The sequence below is a fragment of the Oncorhynchus mykiss genome, chromosome 7 (assembly GCF_013265735.2).
Source record: "Oncorhynchus mykiss isolate Arlee chromosome 7, USDA_OmykA_1.1, whole genome shotgun sequence".
In the NCBI taxonomy this organism is placed as follows: Eukaryota; Metazoa; Chordata; class Actinopteri; order Salmoniformes; family Salmonidae; genus Oncorhynchus; species Oncorhynchus mykiss.
Genome location: NC_048571.1, coordinates 1497403 through 1520291, shown reverse-complemented (window position 1 = coordinate 1520291; position 22889 = coordinate 1497403). Strand labels below are relative to the sequence as shown.

Below are 22889 nucleotides of genomic sequence, written 5' to 3'. Positions count from 1 at the left end.
CCTTCAGTGCAGATCAGTAAAGTATTCCCCCCTTCAGTGCAGATCAGTAAAGTATTTACCCATTCAGTGCAGATCAGTAAAGTATTTACCCATTTAGTGCAGATCAGTAAAGTATTTAACCCTTCAGTGCAGATCAGTAAAGTATTTACCCATTTAGTGCAGATCAGTAAAGTATTTAACCATTCAGTGCAGATCAGTAAAGTATTTACCCATTCAGTGTAGATCAGTAAAGTATTTACCCATTTAGTGCAGATCAGTAAAGTATTTAACCCTTCAGTGCAGATCAGTAAAGTATTTAACCATTCAGTGCAGATCAGTAAAGTATTCCCCCCTTCAGTGCAGATCAGTAAAGTATTTAACCCTTCAGTGCAGATCAGTAAAGTATTCCCCCCTTCAGTGCAGATCAGTAAAGTATTTACCCATTCAGTGCAGATCAGTAAAGTATTTACCCATTCAGTGCAGATCAGTAAAGTATTTACCCATTCAGTGCAGATCAGTAAAGTATTTATCCATTCAGTGCAGATCAGTAAAGTATTTAACCCTTCAGTGCAGATCAGTAAAGTATTTAACCCTTCAGTGCAGATCAGTAAAGTATTCCCCCCTTCAGTACAGATCAGTAAAGTATTTATCCATTCAGTGCAGATCAGTAAAGTATGTATCCCTTCAGTGCAGATCAGTAAAGTATTTACCCATTCAGTGCAGATCAGTAAAGTATTTATCCATTCAGTGCAGATCAGTAAAGTATGTATCCCTTCAGTGCAGATCAGTAAAGTATTTATCCATTCAGTGCAGATCAGTAAAGTATTCCCCCCTTCAGTGCAGATCAGTAAAGTATTTATCCATTCAGTGCAGATCAGTAAAGTATTTATCCATTCAGTGCAGATCAGTAAAGTATTTACCCATTCAGTGCAGATCAGTAAAGTATTCCCCCCTTCAGTGCAGATCAGTAAAGTATTTATCCATTCAGTGCAGATCAGTAAAGTATGTATCCCTTCAGTGCAGATCAGTAAAGTATTTACCCATTCAGTTCAGATCAGTAAAGTATTTATCCATTCAGTGCAGATCAGTAAAGTATTCCCCCCTTCAGTGCAGATCAGTAAAGTATTACCCCTTCAGTGCAGATCAGTAAAGCCTTCCTATCTGGTAGTGTCTGTCTGTAGTAACCTATGACCAATAACCATGACAGGGTTCTCACTAGATGTCCATGCCACAGTTATATGACTATATCGTGATTGTCAAAATTGATGTTTCTCTAGTCTGTTTGGGACCTGGCACACACAATGAGAAAGAGTTAGTGCTGCTTAGTGACTTCCCAGCAGACGGTGCTCAGTTCCTACTAACATATCCATCTGACTATCCATGACAGAAGTGATCTAGAACTCATCAAGTCATCATCACTCACTGTACTGTGTTATTTTCACACGGCTAGACCACAGAAATAAAAGCCTTTTAGCCTCTGTGGAAGAGTGCTGTTATTTATACCCTCTATCAGCTGAAACCAGGACAGGGAAGGGAAGAGAGAGTGGGGGCAGAGAGAGAGAAAGGGAGAGAGAGAAAGAAAGACATTTAAAGAGAGAGAGGGAGGGAGAGTGAGAGAGAAAAAAGAGGGAGAGAAAAGAGAGAGGAGAGAGAGCGAGAGAGAAAGGAAAGAAAGAGAAATGAAAGAGGGAGAGAGAAATGAGAGAGAGAGAGAGAGAGAGAGAGAGAGAGGGAGAGAGAGGAGAGCAGCAGCAGGGTTTTAAATGGGTCACCTTGAGAGGAGCACCATCATCAGAGGCCAGTATATATGGATGAGGAAAAAAGGATGGATGAGGAATGGAGGATGGATGAGGAATGGAGGATGGATGAGGAAAGATTGATGGATGAGGAATGGAGGAAAGCCTGGCTAGTTCCTTGAAGTCGTGTGGAAAACCCACTCACTACGTTGTGTTCCAAATGTCACAGTATTCCCTATTTAGTGCACTACTTTGGACCAGCACCCATAGGGCTCTAGTCTAAAGCAGTGCACTATGTAGTGAATAAGGTGCCATTTGGGACACCGATATTGAGAGGAGGCTTATCATCACAGAGCAGCCTGAAAGACGGGATATCTCCACAGTGCAGGATCGCTCCCCAGAGCAGGATATCTCCTCAGTGCGGGATATCTCCCCAGTGCAGGATATCTCCTCAGAGCAGGATATCTCCTCAGTGCAGGATATCTCCTCAGTGCAACAGTGCAGGATATCTCCTCAGAGCAGGATATCTCCTCAGTGTGGGATATCTCTACAGTGCAGGATATCTTCTCAGAACAGGATATATCCTCAGTGAGGGATATCTCCACAGTGCAAGATATCTCCTCAGTGCAGGATATCTCCACAGAGCAGGATATCTCCACAGAGCAGGATATCTCCACAGTGCAGGATATCTCCTCAGTGCAGGATTTCTCCACAGAGCAGGATATCTCCTCGGAGTAGTGGGGTAAAAAAAAACACTCTGTGAATGAAGGGTGTGTTTGAGTGTACCAGTGTAATCGTATTGAGTGTACTCATATTGAGTGTACTAGTATTGCGTGTACTCATATTGAGTGTACTAGTATTGCGTGTACTCATATTGAGTGTACTAGTATTGAGTGTACTAGTATTGCGTGTACTCATATTGAGTGTACTAGTATTGCGTGTACTCATATTGAGTGTACTAGTATTGAGTGTACTAGTATTGCGTGTACTCATATTGAGTGTACTAGTATTGAGTGTACTAGTATTGCGTGTACTCATATTGAGTGTGCTAGTATTGCGTGTACTCATATTGAGTGTACTAGTATTGAGTGTACTAGTATTGCGTGTACTCATATTGAGTGTACAAGTATTGAGTGTACTCATATTGAGTGTACAAGTATTGAGTGTACTCATATTGAGTGTACTAGTATTGCGTGTACTCATATTGAGTGTACTAGTATTGAGTGTACTAGTATTGCGTGTACTAGTATTGCGTGTACTCATATTGAGTGTACTAGTATTGAGTGTACTAGTATTGTGTGTACTCATATTGAGTGTACTAGTATTGAGTGTACTAGTATTGCGTGTACTCATATTGAGTGTGCTAGTATTGCGTGTACTCATATTGAGTGTACTAGTATTGAGTGTACTAGTATTGCGTGTACTCATATTGAGTGTACAAGTATTGAGTGTACTCATATTGAGTGTACAAGTATTGAGTGTACTCATATTGAGTGTACTAGTATTGCGTGTACTCATATTGAGTGTACTAGTATTGAGTGTACTAGTATTGCGTGTACTAGTATTGCGTGTACTCATATTGAGTGTACTAGTATTGAGTGTACTAGTATTGCGTGTACTCATATTGAGTGTACTAGTATTGAGTGTACTAGTATTGCGTGTACTCATATTGAGTGTGCTAGTATTGCGTGTACTCATATTGAGTGTACTAGTATTGAGTGTACTAGTATTGCGTGTACTCATATTGAGTGTACTCATATTGAGTGTACAAGTATTGAGTGTACTCATATTGAGTGTACAAGTATTGAGTGTACTCATATTGAGTGTACTAGTATTGCGTGTACTCATATTGAGTGTACTAGTATTGAGTGTACTAGTATTGCGTGTACTAGTATTGTGAAAGTATTTGAGGTGTGTGTACTCATATTGAGTGTACTAGTATTGAGTGTACTAGTATTTGAAAGTATTTGAGGTGTGTGTACTCATATTGAGTGTACTAGTATTGTGTGTACTAGTATTTGAAAGTATTTGAGGTGTGTACCTTGGAGTTTCCACTTTGGGACTATTCCATTGGTTCCATCCTATAGTGTCCGTTGGTTGGTTGCGTAGTGTCCTGTTCCTGCCCACTCCCCACTAGACGTCCAGCAGCGGCCATGTTTTATTTGCCAAGCATTTAAACTGTTCTCTCGTTTGTGAAACAATAACACCCTGGTCTGTGCTATTTAGACCTTGGCTGGCTGTTGCTCATTTCCTACTGAATCAATGTAGGTTGTGTAGGTTAATTATTTCTACAGGAACACTTTGATGCTGGGCTCATGGTGTGTGTGTGTGTGTGTGTGTGTGTGTGTGTGTGTGTGTGTGTGTGTGTGTGTGTGTGTGTGTGTGTGTGTGTGTGTGTGTGTGTGTGTGTGTGTGTGTGCGTGTGTGTGTGTGCGCGTGCGTGCGTGTGTGTATACTTCTTCTTATTGTTACTTTGTCCTTGATGTTCACACTATGTACTGTAGATTAATGACTAGCCAGGGATAAAGATATCCATGACATTCATTCTGCCAATATCAGAAAGTTAGGCCTACGTATTTTTCCCTTTAAAGCCAACAGCACCAACTGGTATGGTATGGATGTCTCTGGTATGGATATCTCTGGGATGGATATCTCTGGTACAGATATCTCTGGTATGGATATCTCTGGTACAGATATCTCTGGTATGGATTAGAGGTCGACCGATTATGATTTTTCAACGCCGATACCGATTAATCTGACAATTTTTTTAAAATTAATTTGTAATAATGACAATTACAACAATCCTGAATGAACACTTATTTTAACTTAATATAATACATCAATAAAATCAATTTAGCCTCAAGTAAATAATGAAACCTGTTCAATTTGGTTTAAATAATGCAAAAACAAAGTGTTGGAGAAGAAAGTAAAAGTGCAATATGTGCCATGTAAGAAAGCTAACGTTTCAGTTCCTTGCTCAGAACATGAGAACATATGAAAGCTGGTGGTTCCTTTTAACATGAGTCTTCAATATTCCCAGGTAAGAAGTTTTAGGTTGTAGTTATTATAGGAATTATAGGACTATTTCTCTATACCATTTGTATTTCATATACCTTTGACTATTGGATGTTTTTATAGGCACTTTAGTATTGCCAGTGTAACAGAATAGCTTCCGTCCCACTCCTCGCTCCTCCCTGGGCTCGAACCAGGAACACAACGACAACAGCCACCCTCGAAGCAGCGTTACCCTTGCAGAGCAAGGGAAACAACCACTGCAAGGCTCAGAGCGAGTGAGGTTTGAAACGCTATTAGCGCGCGCTAACTAGCTAGCCATTTCACTTCGGTTACACGAGCCTCATCTCGGGAGTTGATAGGCTTGAAGTCATAAACAGCGCAATGCTTGACGCACAACGAAGAGCTGCTGGCAAAACGCCCGAAAGTGCAGTTTGAATTAATGTTTACAAGCCTGCTTCTGCCTATTCTGATATCCTGATTTGGATATCTGTGGTATGCATATCTCTGGTATGGATGTCTCTGGTATGGCTGTCTCTGGTATGGTTTCTCTTGGATATCTCTGGCATGACTGTCTCTGGTATGACTGTCTCTGGTATGGATATCTCTGGTATGACTGTCTCTGGTATGGATATCTCTGGTATGGTTTCTCTTGGATATCTCTGGCATGACTGTCTCTGGTATGACTGTCTCTGGTATGGATATCTCTGGTATGGATATCTCTGGTATGACTGTCTCTGGTATGGCTGTCTCTGGTATGGTTTCTCTTGGATATCTCTGGCATGACTGTCTCTGGTATGACTGTCTCTGGTATGGATATCTCTGGTATGGATATCTCTGGTATGACTGTCTCTGGTATGGATATCTCTGATATGGATATCTCTGGTATGGATATCTCTGATATGGATATCTCTGGTATGGATATCTCTGGTATGGATAACTCTGGTATGGATATCTCTGGTATGGATATCTCTGGTATGGATATCTCTGGTATGGATATCTCTGGAATGGCTGTCTCTGGTATGGATATCTCTGGTATGGATATCTCTGGTATGGATATCTCTGGTATGGCTGTCTCTGGTATGGATATCTCTGGTATGGATATCTCTGGTATGGCTATATCTGGTATGGATTTCTCTGGTATGGATATCTCTGATATCAATATCTCTGGTATGGCTGTCTCTGGAATGGCTGTCTATGGTATGGATATCTCAGTTATGGATATCTCTTGCATATCTCTGATATGGATATCTCTTGGAAATCTCTGGTATGGATATCTCTGGTATGGCTGTCTCTGGTATATCTATCTGGTATGGATATCTCTGGTGTGGATATCTCTTGGATATCTCTGGTATGGATATCTCTGGTATGTCTGTCTCTGGTATGGCTGTCTCTGGTATGGCTGTCTATGGTATGTATATCTCTGGTATGAGGTCTCTGGTATGGCTGTCTATGGTATGACTGTCTCTGGTATGGATATCTCTGATATGGATATCTCTGGTATGGATATCTCTGATATGGATATCTCTGGTATGGATATCTCTGGTATGGATAACTCTGGTATGGATATCTCTGGTATGGATATCTCTGGTATGGATATCTCTGGTATGGATATCTCTGGTATGGATATCTCTGGTAATGATATATCTGGTATGGATATCTCTGGTATGGATATCTCTGGTATGGATATCTCTGGTATGGATATCTCTGCAGACAGACTGCTATTTAGAGAAGTGTTGTAATCCCTGCACAGGAGGCACCCTGGTTTCAGGGTTCCAGCTAGTGGCCCTCTCAGTATGGTCTCTGTTGACAGAGAAACCGTCTCGGATTCACTGACCATCTGCCCGTTAGCACATGAACAACAGCAGTGGAGAGGTCTGGGGCACCAGAGGGACAGACAAACAGGCTTGGAACCCTTCAATATAGGTAACAGAGGACATATCATAAACACACAAAGGACATATTATAAATGACTACCCTATTCCCTATTTAGTGCACTACTTTTGACCAGAGCCAGATTGGGTCAACCATATTGGGCTCTGGTGAGAAGTAGTGCACTATGTAGGGAATAGGGTGTAATTTAAGACCTTAACCAGGGAGAGATTCAACTGTGTGGCTAAAATAGTGAGGAGGACTCTCTGAAGACCCATAGTATCTGTGATGAAGATAAACTGTAACCAGAAGCCATTGGGTTCCCTTTTTAAAATGTCCCATCTTATAAAACATCATTACATACATTCTATTGGAAACACTTGCTTACTGTACAATTTTTATTCATTTCTCTCTAAATGTCTCTCTTGATTTATAGTTATAGATGGATTTGAATTATTAACTGAGGCTGTTCTCTGTCTTATCTGAGCTTGGTATTTATATTCATTAGCCTATGAAGGCATTGAAGGTATTGAACGTTGACTTGAGAGACTGTGTTATCCTGGTCTAAGATGGGAGTTTTGGCTCAGCTGTGGTCTTGGAATAGTCTGAGACTTGGGCTTGTCTCTCTCTCCCTCTCTTTCTCTCCCTCTCTGTCTCCCTCTCGCTCTCTCTCCCTCTCTTTCTCTCCCTCTCTCTCTCTCTCTTTCTCTTTCTTTCCCTCTCTCCATCTTTGTCTCCCTCTCTCCCTCTCTTTCTCTCCCTTTTAATCTCCCTCTCTTTCTCTCCCTCTTTCCCTCTCTCTCTTCCTCTCTCCCTCGCTTTCTTGGCATCGAATAGTCTGAGTCTTGGGCCAAATCCCACAGAACATATTTAGTGCTTCAGTTCTTCAGTTCTCTGCTCAGTGTGGGCAGAATAGGCATGTATCATCCTTCTCTCTCTCTCTCTCTCTCTCTCTCTCTTTCTGTCTCTGTTTCTCTCTCTCTCTCGCTCTCTCTCTGTCTCTGTTTCTCTCTCTCTCTCTATGTCTCTCTCTCTCTCTCTCTCTCTGTCTCTGTTTCTGTCTCTGTTTTTCTCTGTTTCTCTCTCTCTCTCTCTCTGTCTCTGTTTCTGTCTCTGTCTCTGTCTCTCTATGTCTCTCTCTCTCTCTCTCTCTCTCTCTCTCTCTCTCTCTCTCTCTCTCTCTCTGTCTCTGTTTCTCTATCTCTCTCTGTTTCTCTCTCTCTCTCTCTCTGTCTCTGTTTCTTTCTCTGTCTCTGTCTCTCTCTCTCTCTCTCTCTCTCTCTCTCTGTCTCTCTCTCTCTCTCTCTCTGTCTCTGTTTCTCTCTCTCTCTATGTCTCTCTCTCTCTCTCTCTCTCTCTCTGTTTCTGTCTCTGTCTCTCTCTGTTTCTCTCTCTCTCTGTCTCTGTTTCTCTCTCTCTCTCTGTCTCTCTCTCTCTCTCTCTCTGTCTCTCTCTCTCTCTCCCTCTCTCTCTCTCTCTCTCTCTCTCTCTCTCTCTCTCTCTCTCTCTCTCTCTCTCTCTCTCTCTGTCTCTCTCATGGCTTATTTTGATAGGAACAGACATGTTGTCTCTCCATGCAAGTTCGTCATGATGTTGAACAGTGGTCGGTCTTACTGATTTAGCATCAGTAAATAGACAGAGAGCAGTGACAAACGCTACGCTACTACTACTACCACTATTACTATTACTACTCGTACTGAGTAGTAACGTACTGAACGTACTGTTCAGCCGCCAAGCTGAATAAGTCATTTTCAATAGGAGGAGATTCACTTTAATGTCCACTTGGCCAAAGATGAGGGATACCTTGTGTCTATTCTGATCAGAGTTGTTCTGACACGCTGGCTTTGATGTAGAGATGGTGTTGCTGATAGACCCCATGCTTTCTCACTGATGCTTTCACACACATGCACACACACACACACACACACACACACACACACACACACACACACACACACACACACACACACACACACACACACACACACACACACACACACACACACACACACACACACACACACACACACACAGAGAGAGATAGAGACAGTGGACCTTGGATCTAGCAGCACCATGTGAGAATTACCAATGGGGCCTGAAAATTAAGTGATACCCTTCAGAACCTAATTCAAGATGAGTTAATAACACATTTTAGAAAAATAGAGAGGCAGAGAGAGAGAGAGAGAGAGAGAGAGAGAGGGGCAGGGAGAGAGGTAGAGAGAGAGGCAGAGAGAGAGAGGGAGAGAGAGAGCGAGAGAGGCAGAGAAAGAGAGGTAGGGAGAGAGAGAGACAGAGAGAGAGAGATATAGAGGGGCAGGGAGAGAGGTAGAGAGAGAGGCAGAGAGAGAGAGAGAGAGAGAGAGAGAGAGTGAGAGAGGCAGAGAAAGAGAGGTAGGGAGAGAGAGAAACAGAGAGAGAGAGAGAGAGGCAGAGACAGAGAGAGAGAGAGGAAGTAAGAGAGAGTAATTTTAGTATCCCACACCTGGGTAACTTCAGGATATGTGGAGGGTCCACATCTGGGTAACTTCAGGATATGTGGAGGGTCCACACCTGGGTAACTTCAGGATATGTGGAGGGTCCACACCTGGGTAACTTCAGGATATGTGGAGGGTCCACATATGGGTAACTTCAGGATATGTGGAGGGTCCACACCTGGGTAACTTCAGGATATGTGGAGGGTCCACATCTGGGTAACTTCAGGATATGTGGAGGGTCCACACCTGGGTAACTTCAGGATATGTGGAGGATCCACACCTGGGTAACTTCAGGATATGTGGAGGGTCCACACCTGGGTAACTTCAGGATATGTGGAGGGTCCACTGATTTCAAAAAGATCTGAGGAGGATCCCAGATTTTGACACCCCTTAAAATACATCTAATCAGGTCCTTCCTGCTTTTTAGTGGCCTGCTGCTGTGCTCCCTTGATCAGAAATCTTGCCTGAAACATGAAGATTTACATTAGCCCTGAGAGTTATTGTCGAGGGCCTAGGCTTTAGCTCAGTGGACAAACACTGTCTTGTGGCGCAAAGAAGACCTGGATTTCGAACGTAGTCCGTCACAGTATTTAGGGTTACTGTCACTGGTGTCCCACCATCAGTGGGAGCCACAGGAGGCTGGTGGCACCTTAATTGGGGAGGACAGGCTCGTGGTAATGTCTGGTGTTGAATCAGTGGAATGGTAACAAACACACCAAACACACAGAGGGGACGGCGGCCATTTTACAACCTCATAACCAACTGGGCTATTTTGTTCGTTTTTTCACATTGTTTGTTACTCATTTTGTACATAATGTTGCTGCTACCGTTTAAAAAAAATGTTTTTGTTTATTTTGTAAATATTTTATCAACTCTATTTCTTGAACTGCATTGTTGGTTAAGGGCTTGTAAGTCAGCGTTTCACTGTCAGGTCTACTACACCTGTTGGTTAAGGGCTTGTAAGTCAGCGTTTCACTGTCAGGTCTACTACACCTGTTGGTTAAGGGCTTGTAAGTCAGCGTTTCACTGTCAGGTCTACTCCACCTGTTGGTTAAGGGCTTGTAAGTCAGCGTTTCACTGTCAGGTCTACTACACCTGTTGGTTAAGGGCTTGTAAGTCAGCGTTTCACTGTCAGGTCTACTACACCTGTTGGTTAAGGGCTTGTAAGTCAGCGTTTCACTGTCAGGTCTAGTACACCTGTTGGTTAAGGGCTTGTAAGTCAGCGTTTCACTGTCAGGTCTACTACACCTGTTGGTTAAGGGCTTGAAGGTAAGCGTTTCACTGTCAGGTCTACTACACCTGTTGGTTAAGGGCTTGTAAGTCAGCGTTTCACTGTCAGGTCTACACCTGTTGGTTAAGGGCTTGTAAGTAAATGGTTCACTGTCAGGTCTACTACACCTGTTGGTTAAGGGCTTGTAAGTAAATGGTTCACTGTCAGGTCTACACCTGTTGGTTAAGGGCTTGTAAGTCAGCGTTTCACTGTCAGGTCTACTACACCTGTTGGTTAAGGGCTTGTAAGTCAGCGTTTCACTGTCAGGTCTACTACACCTGTTGGTTAAGGGCTTGTAAGTCAGTGGTTCACTGTCAGGTCTAGTACACCTGTTGGTTAAGGGCTTGAAGGTAAGCGTTTCACTGTCAGGTCTACTACACCTGTTGGTTAAGGGCTTGTAAGTCAGCGTTTCACTGTCAGGTCTACACCTGTTGGTTAAGGGCTTGTAAGTAAATGGTTCACTGTCAGGTCTACTACACCTGTTGGTTAAGGGCTTGTAAGTCAGCGTTTCACTGTCAGGTCTACTACACCTGTTGGTTAAGGGCTTGTAAGTCAGCGTTTCACTGTCAGGTCTACTACACCTGTTGGTTAAGGGCTTGTAAGTCAGTGGTTCACTGTCAGGTCTAGTACACCTGTTGGTTAAGGGCTTGTAAGTCAGCGTTTCACTGTCAGGTCTACTACACCTGTTGGTTAAGGGCTTGTAAGTCAGCGTTTCACTGTCAGGTCTACTACACCTGTTGGTTAAGGGCTTGTAAGTCAGCGTTTCACTGTCAGGTCTACACCTGTTGGTTAAGGGCTTGTAAGTAAATGGTTCACTGTCAGGTCTACTACACCTGTTGGTTAAGGGCTTGTAAGTAAATGGTTCACTGTCAGGTCTACTACACCTGTTGGTTAAGGGCTTGTAAGTCAGCGTTTCACTGTCAGGTCTACTACACCTGTTGGTTAAGGGCTTGTAAGTCAGCGTTTCACTGTCAGGTCTACTACACCTGTTGGTTAAGGGCTTGTAAGTCAGTGGTTCACTGTCAGGTCTAGTACACCTGTTGGTTAAGGGCTTGTAAGTCAGCGTTTCACTGTCAGGTCTACTACACCTGTTGGTTAAGGGCTTGTAAGTCAGCGTTTCACTGTCAGGTCTACTACACCTGTTGGTTAAGGGCTTGTAAGTAAATGGTTCACTGTCAGGTCTACTACACCTGTTGGTTAAGGGCTTGTAAGTCAGCGTTTCACTGTCAGGTCTACTACACCTGTTGGTTAAGGGCTTGTAAGTCAGCGTTTCACTGTCAGGTCTACTACACCTGTTGGTTAAGGGCTTGTAAGTCAGTGGTTCACTGTCAGGTCTAGTACACCTGTTGGTTAAGGGCTTGTAAGTCAGCGTTTCACTGTCAGGTCTACTACACCTGTTGGTTAAGGGCTTGTAAGTCAGCGTTTCACTGTCAGGTCTACTACACCTGTTGGTTAAGGGCTTGTAAGTCAGCGTTTCACTGTCAGGTCTACTACACCTGTTGGTTAAGGGCTTGTAAGTCAGCGTTTCACTGTCAGGTCTACTACACCTGTTGGTTAAGGGCTTGTAAGTCAGCGTTTCACTGTCAGGTCTACTACACCTGTTGGTTAAGGGCTTGAAGGTAAGCGTTTCACTGTCAGGTCTACTACACCTGTTGGTTAAGGGCTTGTAAGTCAGCGTTTCACTGTCAGGTCTACTACACCTGTTGGTTAAGGGCTTGAAGGTAAGCGTTTCACTGTCAGGTCTACTACACCTGTTGGTTAAGGGCTTGTAAGTCAGCGTTTCACTGTCAGGTCTACTACACCTGTTGGTTAAGGGCTTGTAAGTCAGCGTTTCACTGTCAGGTCTACTACACCTGTTGGTTAAGGGCTTGAAGGTAAGCGTTTCACTGTCAGGTCTACTACACCTGTTGGTTAAGGGCTTGTAAGTCAGCGTTTCACTGTCAGGTCTACTACACCTGTTGGGTAAGGGCTTGAAGGTCAGCGTTTCACTGTCAGGTCTACTACACCTGTTGGTTAAGGGCTTGTAAGTCAGCGTTTCACTGTCAGGTCTACTACACCTGTTGGTTAAGGGCTTGTAAGTCAGCGTTTCACTGTCAGGTCTACTACACCTGTTGGTTAAGGGCTTGTAAGTCAGCGTTTCACTGTCAGGTCTACTACACCTGTTGGTTAAGGGCTTGAAGGTAAGCGTTTCACTCTCAGGTCTACTACACCTGTTGGTTAAGGGCTTGTAAGTCAGCGTTTCACTGTCAGGTCTACTACACCTGTTGGTTAAGGGCTTGTAAGTCAGCGTTTCACTGTCAGGTCTTCTACACCTGTTGGTTAAGGGCTTGAAGGTAAGCGTTTCACTGTCAGGTCTACTACACCTGTTGGTTAAGGGCTTGTAAGTCAGCGTTTCACTGTCAGGTCTACTACACCTGTTGGGTAAGGGCTTGAAGGTCAGCGTTTCACTGTCAGGTCTACTACACCTGTTGGTTAAGGGCTTGTAAGTCAGCGTTTCACTGTCAGGTCTACTACACCTGTTGGTTAAGGGCTTGTAAGTCAGCGTTTCACTGTCAGGTCTACTACACCTGTTGGTTAAGGGCTTGTAAGTCAGCGTTTCACTGTCAGGTCTACTACACCTGTTGGTTAAGGGCTTGAAGGTAAGCGTTTCACTCTCAGGTCTACTACACCTGTTGGTTAAGGGCTTGAAGGTAAGCGTTTCACTGTCAGGTCTACTACACCTGTTGGTTAAGGGCTTGTAAGTCAGCGTTTCACTGTCAGGTCTTCTACACCTGTTGGGTAAGGGCTTGAAGGTCAGCGTTTCACTGTCAGGTCTACTACACCTGTTGGTTAAGGGCTTGTAAGTCAGCGTTTCACTGTCAGGTCTACTACACCTGTTGTATTCAGCATTACACTGTCAGGTCTACTACACCTGTTGTATTCAGCATTTCACTGTCAGGTCTACTACACCTGTTGTATTCAGCATTACACTGTCAGGTCTACTACACCTGTTGTATTCAGCATTACACTGTCAGGTCTACTACACCTGTTGTATTCACCGCATGTGACAAATAACATGGATGGGTTTTATACCGTTCCATTCGTTCGTTCCAGCCATTATTATGAGCCGTCCTCCCCTCAGCAGCCTCCACTGACAGGATCCCTCAGCGTGACACTCTTGACATGCTGTTTTCCAGGAGACCAATGAGCTGGTGGCCATAAAGAAGTTTAAGGACAGCGAGGAGAATGAGGAGGTTAAAGAGACCACGCTGAGGGAGCTGAAGATGCTGCGGACGCTGAAACAGGAGAACATCGTGGAACTCAAAGAGGCTTTCAGGAGGAGAGGGAAACTCTACCTGGTCTTTGAATATGTGGAGAGGGTCAGTGAATACCTAGAGGAGGAACCTTTTTAATGATATCGTTTAATAAACCAGAACAGTCTAGAAATGTCCACTACTTTCTAGGGATGGCTGGGATCCGCTGATGGTTGGATGATAAATCATCATGTGATATACTTAGCTACTGTTTACGTCAGCAGGTTCCCTTTTAGAATACTGCCATAGTATCTAACCTGTTTTGCTAAGGGGTTGGATTTGTGGCACATGTTATACAGAGCATTGTGGGTAGTGTAGTTGTAGCTGTGATTGACAGTAGGACTGTGTATTCTGTGTTCCAGAACATGCTGGAGTTGCTGGAGGAACTGCCTAACGGAGCACCCCCTGACAAAGCCAGGAACTACATCTACCAGCTGATCAAAGCCATCCACTGGTGCCATAAGAATGAGATCGTACACAGAGGTGAGGAACTCTTACCTTTACTAAAACGAGGTCACCTTTTCCTTTCGTTATGCTACGATGACGTGTTGAGTCAGAGGCAGGGCCTCCCAGCAGAGATGGTTTGGTCTGATATTTGGTTTTGCAAGTACCAGACTGCTGCCGCGTGTGAAAACTGGTCTCCTCTGTTTCTCCTCAGACATCAAGCCTGAAAACCTCCTCATCAGCTCTGAGGATGTTCTCAAACTCTGTGATTTTGGTAAGTAGAAATATGTCACTTCTAACAGAGTCATTAACTCAGTACATTAGATGTATGACGATCTCAGTCTCCCTGGTAAGCAATGGTCAGTATCTGTCCATGACTTCCTGTCTGTCTCTGTTCTGGTTTCCTGTAGGCTTTGAGTCAGTATCTGTCCATGACTTCCTCTGTCTGTTTCTGTTCTGGTTTCCTGTAGGCTTTGAGTCAGTATCTGTCCATGACTTCCTCTGCCTCTCTCTGGCCTGGTTTCCTGTAGGCTTTGAGTCAGTATCTGTTCATGACTTCCTCTGTCTCTCTCTGGTTTCCTGTAGGCTTTGAGTCAGTATATGTCCATGACTTCCTCTGTCTGTTTCTGTTCTGGTTTCCTGTAGGCTTTGAGTCAGTATCTGTCCATGACTTCCTCTGTCTGTTTCTGGCCTGGTTTCCTGTAGGCTTTGAGTCAGTATCTGTCCATTACTTCCTCTGTCTCTCTCTGGTTTCCTGTAGGCTTTGAGTCAGTATCTGTTCATGACTTCCTCTGTCTCTCTCTGGTTTCCTGTAGGCTTTGAGTCAGTATCTGTCCATGACTTCCTCTGCCTCTCTCTGGTTTCCTGTAGGCTTTGAGTCAGTATCTGTTCATGACTTCCTCTGTCTCTCTCTGGTTTCCTGTAGGCTTTGAGTCCGTATCTGTCCATGACTTCCTCTGCCTCTCTCTGGTTTCCTGCAGGCTTTGCCCGCAACCTGTCAGAGGGAAGTGATGCCAACTACACTGAGTATGTAGCCACTAGGTGGTACCGCTCTCCTGAGCTACTGCTGGGGTGAGTCCCATTAAACCTACTGGACCTGTGTGTGTATGGGTGTGTAAGAGGCGCTGTGTGTGTGTGTGTGTTTGTATTGGTGTGTGTGTGTGTGTGTGTTTGTATTTGGTGTGTATGTGTGTGTTTGTGTTTGTATTGGTGTGTGTATTGGTGTGTGTGTGTGTGTGTGTTTGTGCGTGTGTGTGATTGTATTGGTGCGTGTATTCTTGTGTGAATGTTTGTATTGTTGCGTGTATTGGGCTGTGTGTGTGTAGGTGCGTGCATGTTTTGTGTGTGTACATTGTTAAGTGTCTGTTTGTCTGCATAGCTGTCAGTCCTTACATACATATATCCTTCTCTGAATATTTCAGTGAACATGTGTATTAGTCTGGCCTTGATAAATCCTGTTTTCATGTGTATACTACAGACACAGGGAGGTTACTGTGTCCATTTGATCGTCTAGATAATGGAGCATCATGTGGTGGGGCTCCTTCCTCTCCCACAGCAACTAAATCAACTGTTACATTTATTGACTCTTGGTATTTGAATTCCGCCCACGCAAATATTTTCTCTCTTCATCACTCTTCCTCAGTCTCAGCGGCGCTCTCCTCTCTTCTCTCTTCTCCTCTCTTCTCTCAGCCAACCCCTCTCTCTCTCTCTCCTCTCTCTTTCTCCTCTCTTCTCTCAGCCAACCTCTCTCTCTTTCTCTCTCTCCTCTCTTCTCCTCTCTTCTCTCAGCCAACCTCTCTCGTTCTCTCTCTCTCTCTCTCCTCTCTCTCTCCTTCTCTCTCTCCTTTCTGTCATTGTGTTCATCACCTTCTGCTGAACCAACATCATCATCATCATCATCATCACCATCATCATCATCTTCTGTCCTTGTTATTCTGAATGTACTCTTCTGGTTCAGTTTTACAAATGCATCACTTAAGCTGTTTTCTCTCTCTCTCTCTCTCTCTCTCTCTCTCTCTCTCTCTCTCTCTCTCTCTCTCTCTCTCTCTCTCTGTCTCCCTCTCTCTATCCCCTCCACCCCAGGGCCCCCTATGGTAAGGCTGTAGACATGTGGTCAGTGGGTTGTATCCTGGGGGAGCTGAGTGATGGCCAGCCTCTGTTCCCAGGGGAGAGTGAGATAGATCAACTCTTTACCATCCAGAAGGTCCTGGGTCCTCTACCTGCTGAACAGATGAAGCTCTTCTACAACAACCCTCGCTTCCATGGACTACGGGTAGGTCAACTCTGGGGTCGATCTGTTGAGCTGTTCTGTCGTCATCTCACACTCCATCTCCGCTTTCCTCTCCTCTCCCATTTCTTCCTCTCTACCTCTACCTATCCCACCTCTCCCTCCCTCTACATTCTCTCTCCTCTCTTTCCATCTTGTCTATCTCTCTCCTCTCCTTCCCTCTCTCTCTTTCAATCTCTTTCCTCTCCTTCCTTCATTCCCTCTCTCTCTCTATCTCTCTTCTCTTCTCTCCTTCCCTCTCTCTCTCTCTCTCTCTCTCTCTCTCCATCTCTCTCCTCTCCTTCCCTCTCTCTCTCCATCTCTCTCCTCTCCTTCCTTCCCTCTCTATCTCTCCATCTCTCTCCTCTCCTTCCCTCTCTCTCTCTCCATCTCTCTCCTCTCCCTCCCTCTACATTCTCTCTCCTCTCTTTCCATCTTGTCTATCTCTCTCCTCTCCTTCCCTCTCTCTCTCCATCTCTTTCCTCTCCTTCCTTCATTCCCTCTCTCTCTCTCCTCTCATTCCCTCTCTCTCTATCTCTCTTCTCTCCTCTCCTTCCCTCTCTCTCTCTCTCTCTCTCCATCTCTCTCCTCTCCTTCCCTCTCTCTCTCTCTCCATCTCTCTCCTCTCCTTCCTTCCCTCTCTCTCTCTCCATCTCTCTCCTCTCCTTCCCTCTCTCTCTCTCTCCATCTCTCTCCTCTCCTTCCCTCTCTCTCTCTCCATTTCTCCTCTGTCTCTTTCCCACCTATCTATCTGTGTGAGTCCTGGTGGCTGTCTTCCCAGTGTGGTCCGTGACTGAATGGATTGAGTCATCATGTTATGGTGGTGTTCAGTGTTACTGTAGAAGAGAGAGAGACAGAGAGACTGAGAGAGAGAGACAGAGAGACAGAGAGACAGAGAGACTGAGAGACACAGAGAGAGAGAGAGACAGAGAGACTGAGAGACAGAGAGAGAGAGACAGAGTGACAGAGAGAGAGACAGAGAGACAGAGACAGAGTGACAGAGATAGATAGACAGAGAGAGAGAGAGAGAGAGAAACAGAGAGGCAGAGAGAGAGAGAGACTGACAGAGAGACAGAGAGAGACAGACAGACAGAGAGACCGAGAGAGAGAGAGAGAGACAGAGAGACAGAGAGAGACAGACAGACAGAGAGACCGAGAGAGAGAGAGAGAGACAGAGAGACAGAGAGGCAGACAGAGAGAGATTGGCAGAGAGAGAGAGAGAGAGAGACAACTAGAATCTGAAGTAAAATGTCTACTGTTTGCTGATGATCTGGTGCTTCTGTCACCAACCAAGGAGGGCCTACAGCAGCACCTAGATCTTCTGCATAGATTCTGACAGACCTGGGCCCTGACAGTAAATCTCAGTAAGACCAAAATAATGGTGTTCCAAAAAAGGTCCAGTCGCCAGGACCACAAATACAAATTCCATCTAGACACTGTTGCCCTAGAGCACACAAAAAACTATACATACCTTGACCTAAACAACGGGACCACAGGTCACTTCCACAAACTGTGGACGATCTGAGAGACAAGGCAAGAAGGGCATTCTATGCCATCAAAAGGAGCATAAAATTCAACATACCAATTAGGATCTGGCTAAAAATACTTGAATCAGTTATAGAACCCATTGCCCTTTATGGTTGTGAGGTCTGGGGTCCGCTCACCAACCAAGACTTCACAAAATGGGACAAACACCAAATTGAGACTCTGCATGCAGAATTTTTCAAAAATATCCTCCGTGTACAATGTAGAACACCAAATAATGCATGCAGAGCAGAATTAGGCCGATACCAATTCATGATCAAAATCCAGAAAAGAGCTGTTAAATTCTACAACCACCTAATGTTTCCCAAACCTTCCATAACAAAGCCATCACCTACAGAAAGATTAACCTGGAGAAGAGTCCCCTAAGCAAGCTGGTCCTGGGGCTCTGTTCACAAACACAAACACACCCCACAGAGCCCCATGACAGCAACACAATTAGACCCAAGCAAATCATGAGAAAACAACAAGATAATTCTTGACACATTGGAAAGAATTAACAAAAAAACAGAGCAAACTAGAATGCTATTTGGTCCTAAACAGAGAGTACACAGTGGCAGAATACCTCACCAATGTGACTGACCCAAAATTAAGGAAAGCTTTGACTATGTACAGACTCAGTGAGCATAGCCTTGCTATTGAGAAAGGCCGCCGTAGGCAGACCTGGCTCTCAAGAGAAGACAGGCTATGTGCTCATTGCCCACAAAATGAGGTGGAAACTGAGCTGCACTTACTAACTTCCTGCCCAATGTATGTCCATATTAGAGACACATATTTCCCACAGAGATCCACAAAGAATTCAAAAACAAACCCAATTTTGATAAACTCTCAAATCTACTGGGTGAAATACCACCAGCCTCCTGATGCACTCCCACACAGAGATACACACATTCAGACAGACAGAAACATGCATGTCCACCAGCCTCCTGATGCACTCCCACACACAGATACACACATTCAGACAGACAGAAACATGCATGTCCACCAGCCTCCTGATGCACTCCCACACACAGATACACACATTCAGACAGACAGAAACATGCATGTCCACCAGCCTCCTGATGCACTCCCACACACAGATACACACATTCAGACAGACAGAAACATGCATGTCCACCAGCCTCCTGATGCACTCCCACACAGAGATACACACATTCAGACAGACAGAAACATGCATGTCCACCAGCCTCCTGATGCACTCCCACACAGAGATACACACCTTCAGACAGACAGAAACATACATGTCCACCAGCCTCCTGATGCACTCCCACACACAGATACACACATTCAGACAGACAGAAACATGCATGTCCACTAGCCTCCTGATGCACTCCCACACAGAGATACACACCTTCAGACAGACAGAAACATACATGTCCACCAGCCTCCTGATGCACTCCCACACACAGATACACACATTCAGACAGACAGAAACATGCATGTCCACCAGACTCCCACACAGAGATCCATGGGAGGGGTGGTAATCATGTACCTGCTATAGTGGAAGCTGTGTTAGGCCCGTTAGCAGCATGTCTGGCCTCAGACACAACAGTCAGCTAAGCCTCCTGTCAACTCCAGTCAGACACATCTGAATCTCAACAAAGACACTGCACTCTGAAACCTCACAACTGTACGTGTGTGTGTGTGTGTCAGCAGTTCCCCTCAGTGAATCACCCTACAACCCTGGAGCGGAGGTACCTGGCCATCCTGAGTGGCCTCATGCTGGATCTGATGAAGGTAACACACACACACACACACACACACACACACACACACACACACACACACACACACACACACACACACACAGAGAAAGAGACACACAATTGGTATTGCCAGTATTAGCACATTCTGGGTCCTCCAGGCCCAAACTAGACTAGTCCTGCTAATGGAAGGTATTCTGGGTCCTCCAGGCTCAAAGTAGACTAGTCCTGCTAATGGAAGGTATTCTGGATTCTGCAGGCTCAAACTAGACTAGTCCTGCTAATGGAAGGTATTCTGGGTCCTCCAGGCTCAAACTATACTAGTCCTGCTAACGGAAGGTATTCTGGGTCCAGCAGGCTCAAACTAGACTAGTCCTGCCAATGGAAGGTATTCTGGTCCTGCTAATGGAAGGTATTCTGGATTCTGCAGGCTCAAACTAGACTAGTCCTGCTAATGTAAGGTATTCTGGATTCTGCAGGCTCAAACTAGACTAGTCCTGCTAATGGAAGGTATTCTGGGTCCAGCAGGCTCAAACTAGACTAGTCCTGCTAATGGAAGGTATTCTGGTCCTGCTAATGGAAGGTATTCTGGTCCTGCTAATGGAAGGTATTCTGGATCCTGCAGGCTCAAACTAGACTAGTCCTGCTAATGGAAGGTATTCTGGATTCTGCAGGCTCAAACTAGACTAGTCCTGCTAATGGAAGGTATTCTGGATCCTGCAGGCTCAAACTAGACTAGTCCTGCTAATGGAAGGTATTCTGGATTCTGCAGGCTCAAACTAGACTAGTCCTGCTAATGGAAGGTATTATGGGTCCAGCAGGCTCAAACTAGACTAGTCCTGCTAATGGAAGGTATTCTGGTCCTGCTAATGGAAGGTATTCTGGGTCCAGCAGGCTCAAACCAGACTAGTCCTGCTAATGGAAGGTATTCTGGGTCCTCCAGGCTCAAACCAGACTAGTCCTGCTAATGGAAGGTATTCTGGTCCTGCTAATGGAAGGTATTCTGGTCCTGCTAATGGAAGGTATTCTGGGTCCAGCAGGCTCAAACCAGACTAGTTCTGCTAATGGAAGGTATTCTGGGTCCAGCAGGCTCAAACCAGACTAGTCCTGCTAATGGAAGGTATTCTGGGTCCTCCAGGCTCAAACCAGACTAGTCCTGCTAATGGAAGGTATTCTGGTCCTGCTAATGGAAGGTATTCTGGTCCTGCTAATGGAAGGTATTCTGGGTCCAGCAGGCTCAAACCAGACTAGTCCTGCTAATGGAAGGTATTCTGGTCCTGCTAATGGAAGGTATTCTAGTCCTGCTAATGGAAGGTATTCTGGGTCCAGCAGGCTCAAACTAGACTAGTCCTGCTAATGGAAGGTATTCTGGGTCCAGCAGGCTCAAACTAGACTAGTCCTGCTAATGGAAGGTATTCTGGGTCCTGCAGGCTCAAACTAGACTAGTCTTGCTAGCTAATGTATGTCTATGACTAAAGCTGTGGGTCAGTCAGTACTCTGCTGTGAGCGAGGCCTACAGTACATCACACTTTCCTCAGGAGATGAATGGTGTGATAAACCCTCCCACCCATCTCTCTGTCTCTGGATCGACATGGTGAAAAGCCACAACAGTTGTTTTTATAATGGTCTGAGTCTCTAGCATTTCTATACAGCGCGTGATAATGAATTCTGTAACCAACAGATGTAGAGCTCTGCGTTAAGAATGCTGTAGCTCAGTTAGTAGAGCACGGCGCTTGCAACGCCAGGGTTGTGGGTTCAATTCCCACAGAGGACCACTATGAAAATGCATGAACTCACTATTTGTAAGTTGCTCTAGATGAGAGTGTCTGTTAAATTACTCAAATGTAAATGTGCTTCACTCTATATACAAAACAATATATTTGACTTGAACAATAGTTTAATGATAATAAAATTAACTTTTGATTATATAAACATTACCAGCCTAAAGTTTGGACACACCTTCTCATTCAAGGGTTTTTCTGTATTTCAAATCAAATCAAATTGTATTTGTCACATGCACTGAATACAACAGGTGTAGGTAGACCTTACCGTGAAATGCTGAATACAACAGGTGGAGGTAGACCTTACCGTGAAATGCTTACTTACAAGCCCTTAACCAACAATGCAATTTTTTTTAAATACCTAAAAATAAATAAAGTAACAAATAATTAAATAGCAGCAGTAAAATAACAATTTTGACAATTTTAGGGCCTTCCTCTGACACCGCCTGGTATAGACGTCCTGGATTGCAGGAAGCTTTGCCCCAGTGATGTACCGAGCTGTACACGCTACCCTCTGTAGTGCCTTGCGTCGGAGGCCGAGCAGTTGCCGTACCAGGCAGTGATGCAACCAGTCAGGATGCGCTCGATGGTGTAGCTGTAGAACCTTTTAAGGATCTGAGGACCCATGCCAAATATTTTCAGTCTCCTGAGGGGGAATAGGTTTTGTCATACCCTCTTCACGACTGTCTTGGTGTGCTTGGACCATGTTAGTTTGTTGGTGATGTGGACACCAAGGAACTTGAAGCTTTCAACTTGCTCCACTACAGTCCCGTCAATGAGAATGAGGGTGTGCTCGGTCCTCTTTTTCCTGTAGTCCACAATCATCTCCTTTGTCTTGATCACGTTCAGGGAGAGATTGTTGTCCTGGCACCACACGGACAGGTCTCTGACCTCCTCCCTATAGGCTGTCTCGTTGTTATCGGTGATCAGGCCTACCACTATTGTGTCATCGGCAAACTTAATGATAGGGTTGGAGTCGTGCCTGGCCGTGCAGTCATGGGTGAGCAGGGAGTACAGGAGGGGACTGAGCACACACCCCTGAGGGGCCCCCGGGTTGAGGATCAGCGTGGCGGATGTGTTGTTACCTACCCTTACCACCTGGGGGCGGCCCGTTAGGAAGTCCAGGATCCAGTTGCAGAGGGAGGTGTTTAGTCCCAGGGTCCTTAGCTTATTGATGAGCTTTGAGGGCAATATGGTGTTGAACGCTGAGCTGTAGTCAATGAACAGCATTCTCACATACTGTAGGTGTTCCTTTTGTCCAGGTAGGAAAGGGCAGTGTGGAGTGCAATAGAGATTGCATCATCTGTGGATCTGTTAGGGCGGTATGCACATTGGAGTGGGTCTAGGGTTTCTGGAATAATGGTGTTGATGTGAACCATGACCAACCTTTCACAGCACTTCATGGCTACAGACAGTTTACCTTAGTGTTCTTGGGCACAGGGTCTATGGTGGTCTGCTTAAAACATGTTGGTATTACAGACTCAGACAGGGAGAGGTTGAAAATGTCAGTGTAGACA

The 22889-nt window shown here is 44.9% G+C and overlaps 1 protein-coding gene across 10 annotated transcripts in view; it reads left to right on the top strand.

Moving 5' to 3' along the window:
• Positions 1–22889, top strand: part of LOC110496987 (cyclin-dependent kinase-like 5) — a 69865-nt gene that overhangs the window by 31864 nt on the left and 15112 nt on the right. For 8 of the 10 annotated variants that reach the window (XM_036982038.1, XM_036982037.1, XM_036982034.1 and 5 more), the window contains 6 exons: positions 13520–13702; positions 13999–14119; positions 14295–14354; positions 15061–15151; positions 16163–16352; positions 19542–19625. In XM_036982038.1, the coding sequence (XP_036837933.1) occupies positions 13607–13702; positions 13999–14119; positions 14295–14354; positions 15061–15151; positions 16163–16352; positions 19542–19625 (642 nt within the window). In that variant the 5' untranslated portion in view covers positions 13520–13606. The remainder of the gene's footprint in view (positions 1–13519; positions 13703–13998; positions 14120–14294; positions 14355–15060; positions 15152–16162; positions 16353–19541; positions 19626–22889) is intronic. The other 2 variants (XM_036982039.1, XM_036982033.1) reach the window with 1 other exon arrangement.